This window comes from Geotrypetes seraphini, chromosome 3 (assembly GCF_902459505.1).
Source record: "Geotrypetes seraphini chromosome 3, aGeoSer1.1, whole genome shotgun sequence".
NCBI classification, from domain to species: Eukaryota; Metazoa; Chordata; class Amphibia; order Gymnophiona; family Dermophiidae; genus Geotrypetes; species Geotrypetes seraphini.
Window position 1 is genome coordinate 392,840,433 of NC_047086.1, and position 14,115 is coordinate 392,854,547.

General features: G+C 43.2%; 1 protein-coding gene across 1 annotated transcript in view; it reads right to left on the bottom strand.

Annotated features, from left to right (window-relative positions):
- UBR2 (ubiquitin protein ligase E3 component n-recognin 2) overlaps window positions 1-14,115 on the bottom strand; it is a 201,054-nt gene that overhangs the window by 167,257 nt on the left and 19,682 nt on the right. Inside the window, exons 5-6 of the mRNA XM_033937674.1 lie at window positions 13,551-13,714; window positions 5,379-5,478 (exon numbers count right to left, since the gene is read on the bottom strand). Coding sequence (XP_033793565.1) covers window positions 5,379-5,478; window positions 13,551-13,714 — 264 coding nt within the window. The remainder of the gene's footprint in view (window positions 1-5,378; window positions 5,479-13,550; window positions 13,715-14,115) is intronic.

Sequence of the window (14,115 nt, forward strand, 5' to 3'; positions counted from 1 at the left end):
CATCAAAAATGCTCTTAAGAACTTAAACATTTCAACCATATAAAGTATCACACTATCATTCCACTTATGTACATCAAAAGATGTTATCAAGATTATGGATTGGATAATTGTTTACCTCTTAATAAAGATTATATTACATTACATTAGTGATTTCTATTCCGCCAATACCTTGCGGTTCAAGGCAGATTACATAAAAGTTTTCAGAAATTACATAAAAGTTTACAGGAATAGCATAAGAGATGTCGTAAGAGTTACATATGAAATTACCAAAGAGTTGTCGAGATCTTAAAATGATAAGTGATTGGGTAATAAGAATTATCAGAGAGTTGTCTAGATCTTAAGGTGTTAAGTGTTGGTAAATAGAGGCATTTAGTATTAGTTGGGTAGTTGGGGGCATATTAGTGTATATAAAAGGTATAGAGTGAGTAGGTGGGAATTGGTGTGATACTGGTCGTGTTAGATAGGTTTTATGTATTTTTTGAAGAGTAAGGTCTTAGTATCTTTCTTGAAGGTTTTGTAGTCTGTTGTCGATGACAACAGAATGGTGATTTGTCTGTCCAGTTTCGCTGCTTTGGTGGCTATTAGGTTGTCATATAATTTGCCTCGTTTAACCTTTTTGGTTAGTGGGTGTATGAATAGTGAGTGGGTTCTTCTGCGCCTGGTTGAGGTGGATTGGGTTAGTCGGTTATTCCAGTAGGTTGGGCTTTCTCCGTTAATAGCTTTGAAAAGTAGGCAGTAGAATTTGAAGTGTACTCTAGCTTGTATTGGGAGCCAGTGAGAGTCATGGTATGCTTCTGTGATGTGGTCGTATTTTTTCAATGAGTAGATGAGTCTTAGGGCTGTATTTTGTATAGTTTGTAATTGTTTTTATCATGATTTGTAATTGTTTGATCATATTCTGTTACCATCTCCTATCCCCTCCGCACCTTCCCTGCAATTCCTCCCCTCAGGCAACATCTTATAAAGTCGCTATGACGATATGTCAATACATACCCGGAAACATTGAAACCACCAAATATCTCAAAATGGCCGATACCTCTACCTATAAACAGAATCTAGCTCTCTGTAATGTAAAGTTATGCTATGTAAAATAATGTAATGTAAAGTTATGTAAGTACTGTAAGGTAAGGTAATGTAAAGTAATGGAATGGAATGTAAAACTACGTAAAGTTATGTACGAAAAGTCATGTAAAGTAAGGTATGCAAAGTTTGTAAAGTAATGTAAAGTATTGTATTGTCATCGCCTGGAAATGACCAGCCATCTTCTAATGTAATCTGCTTAGAACCGCAAGGTACAAGCGGAATAGAAATCACTAATATAATGTAATGTAACAATGACCAATATTATATCACTCCAATCTACCAATGATCAGCCAGCAGAGGCTGTACTATATTTGAACAAAGAAATTCCTTTTAGCTCTTATAGATACCAGGCTTAAAGAAAAGTTTTACAAATTATGTATTTGTTCACAACAATTTCTGAATATGATTAAAACATTATAATATACCCAAAGAAAACTCCCTCTCCCAGTACTCTTTAAAAGTTTGAATCAAAATAGTTCTGTGTCCTCAGGAACTCATGCTTTGGAGAAAAACTGACAGTTTTGAGTTACAACAGAGAAAGCCCATATGACCTCCCTTAATGAGAATTTCTAATGTCCTCCTATACTGGGCTTTAAGGAGCCCTCCCCTTTACATCTAGAAAGGCAAGTAGGCCTCTTGGAATGTCACAAACTTAAGAGAGTTTCTATGGTAACCTAGCTTAAAGGTCAGATAGGTCAAACATCAAGTGTTATCTCTCAGGATCTCTTAAAGTTTTTTGAATTTTATAAATATACAAGGTTTTAAATTAAGCAAAAATCATTCCATCACACATATTCTCACACACATAGTCTGGGATCCCAATCACACCACACTCATATTTCATTCATATTCAATACTTCTTTAAAACATATTTGAGAACTTTAGGCAATGGAATGTGAGATTAGATATTTTCTGAGCTAGCTAACTCAGGAACATGTCATCAATTAAACCACAAGGATTTTAGGCGTGAACCTGAAATATTTTAGACAAAGAAAAACACATGCCAGCCGCCATGCTGAATGAGCATGCACGCGGCCTCACCTCACCTCAGTCAGCCGCTGCCCCAACAACACGCTCACCACGTACAAGCACACAGGATGAGGAGAGGAGAGGTGAGGCCCCGCGAAAGCTCGTTCAGGATGGCGGCCGGCTTGGATCGAGAGCCAGGAGGCGCTGACGGACGGCAGAGGCATCGGCCGAAGCGGGAGGGCAGCCGCACGGGGACCCCGAGGGAAGGAAGCCACCACTTTGGAAGCGCTGCAGCACCAGCAGGCAGGTACTCACCCCTGGGCCACCATTGCAAACAGAGCTCGTTTATCGGGGAAGTGCTCGGTTTGCGAGACAAAAGTTTGCTCAAAAGTTTACCCAATTTCCCTTATGATCTTGCTTAATCCAGCAAATTACAGAAAGAGAATATTATTATACTTATTCTTACTATTAATCTCTAGTGTTTTTCTGGCCTTCGCTGCAATCCATATTCAAATTTTTATATCTTTCTACCTAACTTTTCATAGGCTTTTAATTGGGCATCGCCCTGTCTACCATAAATGCATTACTAACTAGATTTAGCCAGAATCATATGAAAAGTAGGTACCTTGCATGTACCTTGTACTATCCATTCCAGTACAGCATGCCACAGCATCCCCTGTCTGTTAGCGCTACTACCCAGTATGTATTTTTTGTAATCTGCCTTGGACAGAGGAGGAAAATTTTCTAATGATTGAAAATGTAACCCTCATTTCTAATGTATTAGTATTGTAAACCGCTTAATACTCATGTACAAGTGGTATATCAAATATAATAAATCTAATCCAATAAAACAAAACCCGTCTCCCTTCACAATACCCCCTCCACTATCAGGAAAACTCATTGCAAGTTGAGGAAGATCTCACATCTTTAGGGCCTTTCTTTTGGCACTAAAAGGGAAAGAGAAAGGGGATGGAATTTGTATACCGCCTTTTTGTGGTTATACTTCAAAGCGGTTTACATATATACATATGTACTTATTTTTGTACCAGGGGCAATGGAGGATTAAGTGACTTGCCCAGGGTCACAAGAAGCAGTGATGGGATCGATCTCACCACCTCAGGGTGCTGAGGCAGAATCTCTGCCATAAGGCCACTCCTCACTCAATGTCACCTCCTGCACTGCATCACTCAAAGTAGAAAGTGCAATTCAGAGGTCTTCTGCTTAATGACCTTCAGAGCTAGTTCAGTGGACTCCGTACTCTTCAATTCTTCAAAATAAAACTGCAGTTTCATCTTCTTAATTTTAAATTTTTGATTAAGAAAAGGTAGACTCACAATCTTACCCAAACATCTATCACAGGTCTGAAGACCTGTGATGAACATCTTTTTGCATGCACTTAGAGCAGACTCAGATAGTCTAAGGATAATTGAAAAAGCAAAAACAGGTGAAAACTTTTAAAATGTAATAGATAACCCAAAGAATAAACTATGACCTGGAGCATTAAAAAGTAGGCCTAGCAACAGATTTTCAAAGTGCTGAAAACCTGTCTAGAGAATTAGAAGGCACCCAAGAATTTATTTAGAAAGAGAACCATTTCATCTCACAGGGCATATGCATGACATTTTTATGTTCAGGATATCAAGATATCCATAGGAGTATATATACCAGTCTGACTGGTTAGATGTGTGTTCAGACTAGGTTTAGAAACATAAATTACAAACAAGGAAATCAAAGTTGCTCCACTGACTTGGAAACCTTAACAAAGCACGTTAATCTAGTATCTCCAGCCATACCTTCAGGGTAATATTTTTCTCTATCACCCATGGAAGTTGTCATGCATAATAATAATAATAATAACAGCTTATATACCGCAATACCGTGAAGTTCTATGCGGTTTACAAAGATTAAGCAAAGGTACAAATTGATTGACTTTAAGAGGAGAGGAAGAAAGAGGGTTAATAGGACAGGAAATCCATTTTTGAGAAGAGAGTGATCAATAGAACAAGTTAATCGCTATAGAGGGGAGAGAGAAGAGAGGATCAGTTCTCTAGATACTTTAGGAACAAGTGTGTTTTCAGACGTTTCCTAAATTCCTCATAAGTAGTGAGCGAAAGCAATTGTTCTAGGTCTTTACCCCATGATGCTGCTTGGTGCGAGAGAAGACGTTCATGGTGTTTTTTCAGTTTACAACCTCTCACTGGGGGGGGGAAACGAAGTTGGATCAGTGCCTAACCATGAGAGACCATGTCTGTTGGCTGAGAAGACGAAAAGGTCAGTTATATATTTAGGGGCAAGTCCGTGTAGTGCTTTGAAGCAGAAGCAGGCAAATTTAAACTTTACGCGCGCCTCCATTGGCAGCCAATGCAGCTGCCGGTAGTAGGGTGTCACGTGGTCAAACTTCCTCAGCCCAAAGATCAGTTTGACCACTGCATTTTGCATCAATTGTAAACGCTGCATGTTCTTTTGGGAAATTGCTAAATAGGCGATGTTACAGTAGTCAAGTAGACTCAGAACGAGGGATTGGACTAGGGTTCTGAATGCCGCTGTATCGCAATAAGCTTTAATGGATCTGAGTTTCCAGAGAGTGAAAAATCCCTTTCTGATAAAGGAGTCCACCTGGTCTCTCATGGTTAGGCACTGATCCAAAGTTACACCTAGTATCTTTATGGTAGGTTGGATAGGGTAATTAAGATTATTGATACATAGTGGTGATTTGGTGTCAAGCGGAAGTGGCGAAGCCATGAAGAAAGTTGTCTTTTCTGAATTAAGTTTGAGCCTAAAGGTTGTCATCCAGTGCTCCATCACGTTTATGGCTTCTGAAGCTTTAGGAATAGTTTCAGAGATAGAATTAACGAATGGGATGATGATCGTAAAATCATCTGCATAACTAAATAGTTTTATCCCTAACTGGGCTAGCTGCGTGCCTAGTGAGGACATGTAGACGTTGAAGAGCAATGGAGATAGCGGAAATCCTTGTGGCACACCGGATGGATTGCTCCAGGTATCTGAAAGTTCATAATTAAAACATACTTGATAAGTGCGGGACATAAGGAAGCCACGGAACCAATTCAGCACCTCGTCCCTGATACCAATGGCGTCTAGGCATTGCAGCACTTTCCCGTGGTCTACTAGATCAAAGGCAGAACTCATATCGAATTGCATAACCAGGGCATAGATACCAAAAATGATTACCAGACTTTCCATCCCAAACAGGACTGCATGTTTCTACAGTAATGTAAAGCTCTTTAAGAAACAATGTGAATAGAAGGTGTTAGTAAATTTCAAGTTATTACAATAAAACATTTATTGTTGAAGATTTTACATACCTGCATACATTTTAACAGCTCTAAAAAGGCATCAAAACCCTCAAGAAACTTGAGCCTTAAATCGTCAGACCATTCAGTTGGTTTGCTAATCAGCACATACCTGCAAATACAGCAAAATTTCATCAAATAAATTTCAATAGAACACCTCAGGATAGAAAGTTTAATAGCAACTTAAGATAAAAGCTATTCTGAAATACGTATATTTATTTATTTTATAGTATTTATATACCACTTATAGCCTAAGCGGCTTACATTCAGGTACTCAAGTATTTCTCCTTATCTGTCCCAGTGGACTCACAATCTAACTAATGTATCTGGGGGCAATGACGTGTTAAGTGCCTTGCCCAGGGTCACAAGGAACAGTACTGGGCTTGAACCTGCAACCTCAGGGTGCTGAGGCTGCAGCCCTAACCACTAGGCTATTCCTCCTGATGTAGAAGTCACTCTGAGAGAAAAAAATTACTGACCATATAGATTAAGAGAATATCAGGAATAAGTCAGCATTGATTCAGAAAAATCTAATTTATTAAGCAGTTTATTAAGAGATTTTTGAGGATGTAAAAACACATGGATAAAGATGAGACCATTGATGTGAAGGCCCAATTTAGAGACATCCAGGTTGGGAAGTCTGTCAAAGGTGTAGCCTTCTGTATAATACATGTAAGGATGTGCGTTTACAACCAGTTTTCAGATCCTTCATCCTACACAACCCCACATGAACAACCAGAAAAAAAAAAACAACTTTGCATACCCAAAGATCACGGGCTGTAGATACAAATCCTTCCTGGATAGAACCTTTAAGTTCCAAACGAACAGACAGCGAATCTGGCTGAGAAACTACATAAATGAACCCAATCTGACTTACAGTGCATTCTGAAAATCAATTAGAACCGCCCTATTCGACAAATTCATTGACTAAAACTGTCCTCTCCCTCTCACTAGGATTTCCCCCGCTGTAAACGCCTTTTCTTTCTCTCAAGAAGCCCCTTTCATGTATTCTTTAACCATGGAACTCCAATTAGTATGTAAGCTTTCTATTTAGACTTATTGTTATTCGCTGACTGTCCAGCCTTCTTTCAATGTGAACCGCCTAGAAGTCGCCTGACTATGGCGGTATAGAAAAATAAAGTTATTATTATTATTATTATATATGTACTAAAAGAGCAGCATCAAATCAGCAATTTCTAGGCACAGTGAAGTCATTTTACAAACGTTATGGCCATTGATTAACTAGTGAAACCATACTACTACTTGAATTTGGAGGCAGAAATTTCAAAGAGTTTGGAAGATTAAAGATGATTACTCCCTGAAACCCCTGTGTAAAGCTCTGACTAAAGCTATAATTTTTAAAAATCTGTGTATGCCTTGGAGCTGGTGCAGAAACCTATGGTGAAATTTGTTTGAATATACATACATTCCCTTTGGGCATTTAAAAAATATAGTTGGCTATTCCCCATCTTACAAATTACATCTATATCAAGCATCCTCTAAATCTCTGTGTCCCAGATATCTAAACAGTAAATAAAAACTTTTTTTCAAATCACCATTTATATGCTTACTAGCTGATCACCCGGCGTTGCCCGGATATAAATTCCCTTGAGGAATATTCACTTGAGGATTAACATCACACAAATTTTCTGTTTTCACTTTCTGTTTAGGCTTCACCACACCACAGCTGCACTTCCTTATATACTGTTGACTGTGACATAATTCTGACTGTGTAACATCATTCCCCAAGCTTCACACCACTGGTCCATCTATATATTTAAATTCTGATATATCTATGTGTGTGACTCCTTTCCACCCTCCAGTATTTTTCCCCAGATAGTAAGTGATATGTATACCAAGTTTGGTTGAAATCTGTCCATGCGTTTCAGAGTTATGCTGGAACATACATACATCCAATTTTATATATATAGATAAATAAAATATACATAAATTTGTTACGGTAAGTAACTGTGCTTTATCCCAGGACAAGCAAGCAGCATATTCTCTACAAGTGGAAGACCTCCAAGCTAATCAGAATGGGATGGAGGGAGAGTTGGCAATTTAGGAGAACAGGTTTTGTAAAACAGATTGGCCAAAATGGCCATCACGCCTGGAAAAAGCATCCAGACAGTAGTGCGAGGTAAACGTATTAACCAAGGACCAAATGGCAGCCTTACAGATTTCCTCAAGTGGAGTCGAGCGCGGGAAAGCAATAGACGCCGCCATCGCTCTGACCTTGTGGCCAGTGACTCGATCCGGGAGGGAGAGACCAGCCTGTGCGTAACAAAAAGAGATACAAGTGGCCAACCAGTTAGAAATGATCTGCTTGGAAACAGAACGACCCAAGCAATTAGGATCAAAGGAGATGAACAGCTGGGGAGCAGTACGATGAGGAACGGTGCGCTTCAAGTAGAAAGCCAGCGCACGCTTACAATCAAGAGAATGCAGAGCCACTTCTCCAGGGTGAGAATGGGGCTTCGGAAAAAACACAGGGAGAACAATGGTTTGGGTGATGTGAAACTCAGAAACAACCTTAGGCAAGAACTTAGGATGGGTACGGAGAACCACCTTATCATGATGGAAGACAGTGAAAGGAGGGTCCGCTACCAAGGCTTGAAGCTCACTGACTCGACGGGCAGAAGTGAGAGCGATAAGAAACACAACCTTTCAAGTAAGATACTTCAAGTGAGCCCGCGCCAGCGGCTCGAACGGGGGTTTCATTAAGCGAGCAAGGACCACGGTAAGATCCCAAACCACAGGAGGAAGCTTAAGGGGCAGATGAACGTGGAGAAAGCCTTTCATGAAGCAGGAACCACAGGATGAACAGAGACAGGCTTCCCGTCAATTGGTTGATGAAAAGCAGCAATGGCACTAAGGTGGACTCGAACCGAGGAGGACTTGAGACCAGCGCCATATAAGTTTAACAGATAGTCCAGGAAAGCAGATAAGGAGGTAGACAGTGGCTCCTGCTGTCGAGTAGCACACCAGGAAGAAAAACGAGTCCACTTCTGATGGTAACATTGGTGAGTGGACTCCTTCCGAGATGCCTCCAGGACATCCAGCACAGGCTGGGAGAACTGGAACGAGGGCATCAAGTCTTGAGGAACCAAGCCATTAAGTGTAGAGACTGTAGGTTGGGGTGAAGTAGAGAACCCCGACTCTGCGTAAGCAGTGAAGGAAAAACAGGCAGAAGAGGCTCCCTAGAACTGAGTTGTAACAGGAGGGAGAATCATGGCTGTCGGGGCCACCAAGGAGCTATCACATGTTAGAGGGTTAAGCCAAGGGAACCTGTCACCAGGAGTAGGATCCCTAGGATAGTACACTTGGAGGGTGGGTCAGTAGAGTGGGCAGACCTGATGGGCTATGGCCCTTATCTGCCGTCATCTTCTATGTTTCTATGTTTCTATCAGAATCATGGTGGCACTCGTGGACTTGAGCCTGACGAGAGTCTTCAGAATCAGAGGGAATGGAGAGAACGCATACAGAAACAGGTTTGTCCAATCCAGCAGGAAAGCATCCTCCTTGAGTCTGAGTGGGGTGTAGACCCTGGAGCAAAAGTGGGGTAACTTGTGATTGTAGGGGGACGCGAACAGATTGATGTCCGGAGTCCCCCAATGAGCAAATACCTGATGCAGGGTCAAGGAATGGATGGACCATTAGTGAGGCTGCAGAAGCCGACTCAACTTGTCCGCCAGACAATTGTGCTGGCCCTGAATGTAGACCGCTCAAAGGAATATATTGCGGCGGATGGCCCAGTCCCAGAGCCGCATCGCCTCCTGGCACAGGGATAGGGATCCCATTCCCCCCCTGTTTGTTGATATAATACATGGCGACCTGGTTGTCCGTGCGGACCAGCACCACTCGGCCGCGAAGCAGGTGAACATTCTGAACCATTCCCTGACCAAAAACTTGTTCAGAGCATGGAGGTCGAGTATTGGACACAGATCCCCCGTCTTCTTGGGTACCAGAAAGTACCAGGAATAAAATCCGGTGTTCCACTGGTCCAGGGGAATCTCCTCGACCGCCTGAAGGCGAAGAAGGGCCTGAGCTTCCTGCAGAAGAGGCAGCTGAGACTGAGCAGAAGGAAACTCTCTTGGAGGCAGGTCCGGGGGTATGTGACTGAAGTGAAGGGAGTACCCTTCCCGGATGATAGAAAGCACCCAACTGTCAGTGGTAAGACTTTCCCACTGGGCATAGAAATGATCGAGATGACCCCCGATGGGGAGGGGGGAAGGCTCCAGGAGGAAGGGAGCCCGAAGGCTCGGACTGGAATTGTCAAAAGGACGGCTCAGTCTTCGCCAGAGCTGGCAGCTGGGTCTTAGTTTGACGTTGATGCTGTTGCGGCTGCTTCGAAGGAGGCTGAGAGAAGGCAGGCGTAGATTTCTGTGGGTACCTCCGGAGAGGAATTTTGTATTGCTGAGCTGGAGGGGCCTTCCTTTAAGTTTCATCAGAGAGGCGAAGGACCGTTTATGGCCCGATAGGTGCTTGGTGGCCGCCTCGATGGAATCATCGAAGAGCTCACGACCCACACATGGGAGATTGGCAAGACGATCCTGTAGATTCGGATCCATGTCCACAATGCGGAGCCAAGCGAGGTGACGCATGACAACCACAAAAGCCGTGACCCTCGAGGACAACTCGAAGGCGTCGTAGGCCGCCTGAAACATATAGAGGCGGAGCTGGGAGAGGGTCTCCTCAAGGAGACAAAACTCCTGACGCCAAGAATCCGGTATGTCTTCCCGGAACGAGCGGAGGGCATCCACACAGAACCGGAGGTAGGACGTGAAGATAAAGTTATAGTTAAGGACACGATTCACCATCATTGAGTTTTGGTAAAGACGGCGACCAAATTTGTTTACGCTACCTGGTTTACGCTACCTGCCCGGAGGGACGGTAGCGTAAACCTTCGAGGGGTTGGACTTCTTCAAGGAAGACTCAACCACCAAGGACTGATGAGAAAGCTGAGAACTTTCAAATCCCTTAACTGGAATCGTCCAGTAACGGGACTCCAACTTGGAGGGAATGGCCGTGACCACATAGGGGGTCTCCAGGTTCCAGAGAAAGGTTTGCCGGAGAACCTGGTGCAATGGCAAGCGCAACACTCGCGGGGCGGATGATCAACACCCATCTCCTCCAGATATTCCTGGGTATAACGGGACTCAGACTGAAGATCCAGTTTCAAGGCCCTACCCATGTCAGAGATGAAATGAGTAAAAGAGGAGTTTCGAGAAGAAGACTCATCCTCCCGAGGAGACCCTGAGCGAGATCTGGGGGCAGCCGAGAAAGAGGGAGAAATTTCCCTTGAATAGTAAGCCAGGGCCTTGGAGTCCTGCGAATGGGAGACTGAAGAGGCTCTACTAAAGCGTCTGGGGGGGCGTCGAGGAACGACCCCGTGCTAGGTGGGTTGGGGAAGACTCCGGGATCAGAGAAATTAGCTGGCGACACCTCGGGGAAGACTGGGTAAAGGAAAATTCCTCTACCTGTTTCGAAGAAGACCCCTTAGAGGCTGGTAGCTGCCTCGATGGGGAACACAACCCAGAGTCCGACTCGAGGACAAGCGTGGGTCTAGAAGGTTTTGCAGTCTGAGACCTGCCCCGAAGGGGTGGAGAAGACCGGGGCTTTTTAGGAGGGGCAAACCTCGATAAAGTAGCGAGGGAAAAACGACTCCCTGGCCTGGATCCCTGAAAAGTCACAGGTGTCTCGAGGGAAGAAGAATCGCTCGAGGGAACCTGGCGAGTCTTGCGGGCAGGGCCTCGAGAAACGAGGGGATGCTCAGGCTGGTCAGACCGAGACTGGGTCGAGACCGAGGTCAGAGGCGTCGAAGTCGGGACCAGTTGGCTCACCACCAAGGAAAGCTGCGGGGTAAGAATAGCCTTAAGCATGTCCTCGAACATAGGCATCGAGACCAAGGATGGTTGGGTCTTAAGTGCAGCAGTGCGCTCCTTCGGGGGCGACCTCAAGGAAGAGTATTCCCTACGTGAGGAGGCATGCTTAGAGTGATGTCTTGAAGATGCCGACGAGGCAGCACTGACATGAGACTCGGAGGTAGGCTTCTTTACCGCCACACCTGAGGAGAAAAGAGGAGACTTACTCGAGGCCGGAATAACAGGAGGGGCTGAGGCCAGAGCCTTCGAGGCCGATGGGGACTTCGAGGCCGAGCTCGAGGCCTGTCCTGCAGGATCCATGGGGCCAAAGAGTTGGAGAATCTTGGCCACCCTCCTACGAAGAGCCCGCAGTTGCCAAGTAGCACAATGGGGACACAACTCAGCACGGTGCTCTGCACTCCACACACCAACGATGAGGGTCGGTGATGGAAATAACATGGTTGCACTTAGTTCAGCTTTTAAACCCAGAACGAGGCCGGGACATAAGAAAAAAATACGGCCGCGGCCCCGCAAGGCCAGGCGGCCAGAACAAGACCGGGAAACCAGTCAAAAAGATACGAACTGAAAAACAAACAAAAAGAAAGAAAGAAAAACTCAGATGCGAGCACAGCGACTCAAAATAAACTAACCAAACAAGCCGCGGTGCAAGAGGGACAGCGATATTGCGCGAAGCAAGGGAGCAGTGCTTCTGGCTCCACGGAAAACAGAGAACTGTGGACACGCTGAGGAGACACATGCCCTAGACTGGGCCGGAGGGACACGGGCGCATGCGCGGGCCAATCACAAGCTTGAAGGTCTTCAAGCAAGTCTGCTTGCGAAAACGTCCGCTAGGGGACTCCGTCAGTGATGTCACCCACACGTAAAGAATATGCTGCCTGCTTGTCCTGGGATAATGATAAAGGCGATGGAACTCCTCTCATATGAGGAAAGATTAAAAAGGTTAGGGCTCTTCAGCTTGGAAAAGAGACGGCTGAGGGGAGATATGATTGATGTCTATAAAATCTTGAGTGGAGTAGAATGGGTATAAGTGGATCCATTTTTCACTACGTCAAAAATTACAAAGACTAAGGGACACTCATTGAAGTTACAGGGAAGTACTTTTTAAACCAACAGAAGGAAATTTCTTTTCACTCAGAGAATAGTTAAGCTCTGGAATGCAATGGCAGAGGATAATGTAGCTGGTTTTAAGAAAGATTTGGACAAATTCCTGGAGGAAATGTCCATAATCTGTTATTAGGAAGACACAGGGGAAGCCACTGCTTGCATTGGATCGGAAGCATGGAATATTGCTACTCCTTGGGTTTTGGCCAGGTACTAGGGACTTGGATTGGCTACTGTGGGAACAAGCTACTGGGCTTGATGGGCCATTGACCTGACTCAGTAAGGCTATTCTTATGTTGTTCAGGATCTAGCACAGTAGAGCCCCAGATTATTTGTATTTGAATTTAAATAACTATTTAGGCAAATACAAATAATGTTTTGGGGGCCAAATCAAATACAAATATTCAAAAGAACATAAGAATTTCCAAACTGGGACAGAACGAAGGTCCATCGAACCCAGTATCCCGTTTTCAACAGTGGCCAATCCAGGTCTCAAGTACCTAGCAAGATCCCAAATAGCAAAACAGCTCTAACAGGTGCAGAATGATGGGTTCTATTTGGAGGTTATTACCTAATAAAAAAATACTGGAGTCATTGCTTGTATCTGGGATAATGATGAGTTAAGTGAATTGCCCAGGGTCACAAGGAGTCAGAGAAACATGAACCAGTTCCCCAGGTTCTTAGCCCATTACATCAACCATTAAGCTACTCCACCACTGATGCAGGTGTATGCCAAAACATGGCCATGTTAGGGTTTATGTTATAACATAATTTATTGGTTTAATAAAGTTGGATTTTTCTTTGTAAGCGCGTACACTGCTTTCATTTGTGTTTGTGGAGTGTTTGCCTCTAGGTTTTTCTCTTTCTTGCTCTTAAAAATTCAAGTGCAGAAACATTTCTTTATTTGGTCAAGCATTTGGAGTTTGAGTGAAAACCAAGGGTTTTTACATAGGTAGCTAGGGGTTTAGCAGCTTTCAAATATCAGATTGTTATTTTAATGAAAGTTCTCATATAAGCATGTATTTTTCTATTGCTATACCAGAAATTTGAGATGAAAGATTTTATGTAAGGATGATGGGTATTTAAAATTCAATGCATTAAAGTGTTTTAAGTAGCTTCAAGCATACAATATAGGTAACATATAAATTGTAGTATTTGTCATCACCTTTTTTCAACCTGTTTAGTTTTCATTACTTACTTGAGATCCAAAATAAGGCTTTGAACCCTCCTGAATTTGAAAGCTTGCAAAGCTGTATAGCGTTCAAACTGAAACCTGCCTTGGGTATCACGATGTCTTAGATGGTCCATAAAAGTCCTGATAATTATGGTCATGAGATTTTCTTCTATTATCAGCATCCGAGCCTAAAACAGTTATGATGAAAATTTTATGTCAATAATAGAAATACTCTATAACAGCACTGGAATGAGAATAATCTCTTTTCTATTGTGTTATTTCTCTTCTTAATATGAACATTTCTTTATAGCAAAAGTCATTTGAAAGATGACCTTATCTCAAACAACACATGTTGGAATCTCCTAGTATTGTGGAGGCACAGTGGGACGTGAGCAGTCTTGGGGCCAAGATGCATCTACAAGGCCAAAGCTTACTGGTTCAAACGAAGTAGCAAGATACATCCTTCTGGTACACTCTATTATATATTTTATGTACTGGTATTTTAGAGGTTGAAAAATCTAAGCTAAAAGCTCTAAGATGTCAATATAAAAAAAAGCTGAGCTCTTGGATTCAGGCACTTAATCTAGAT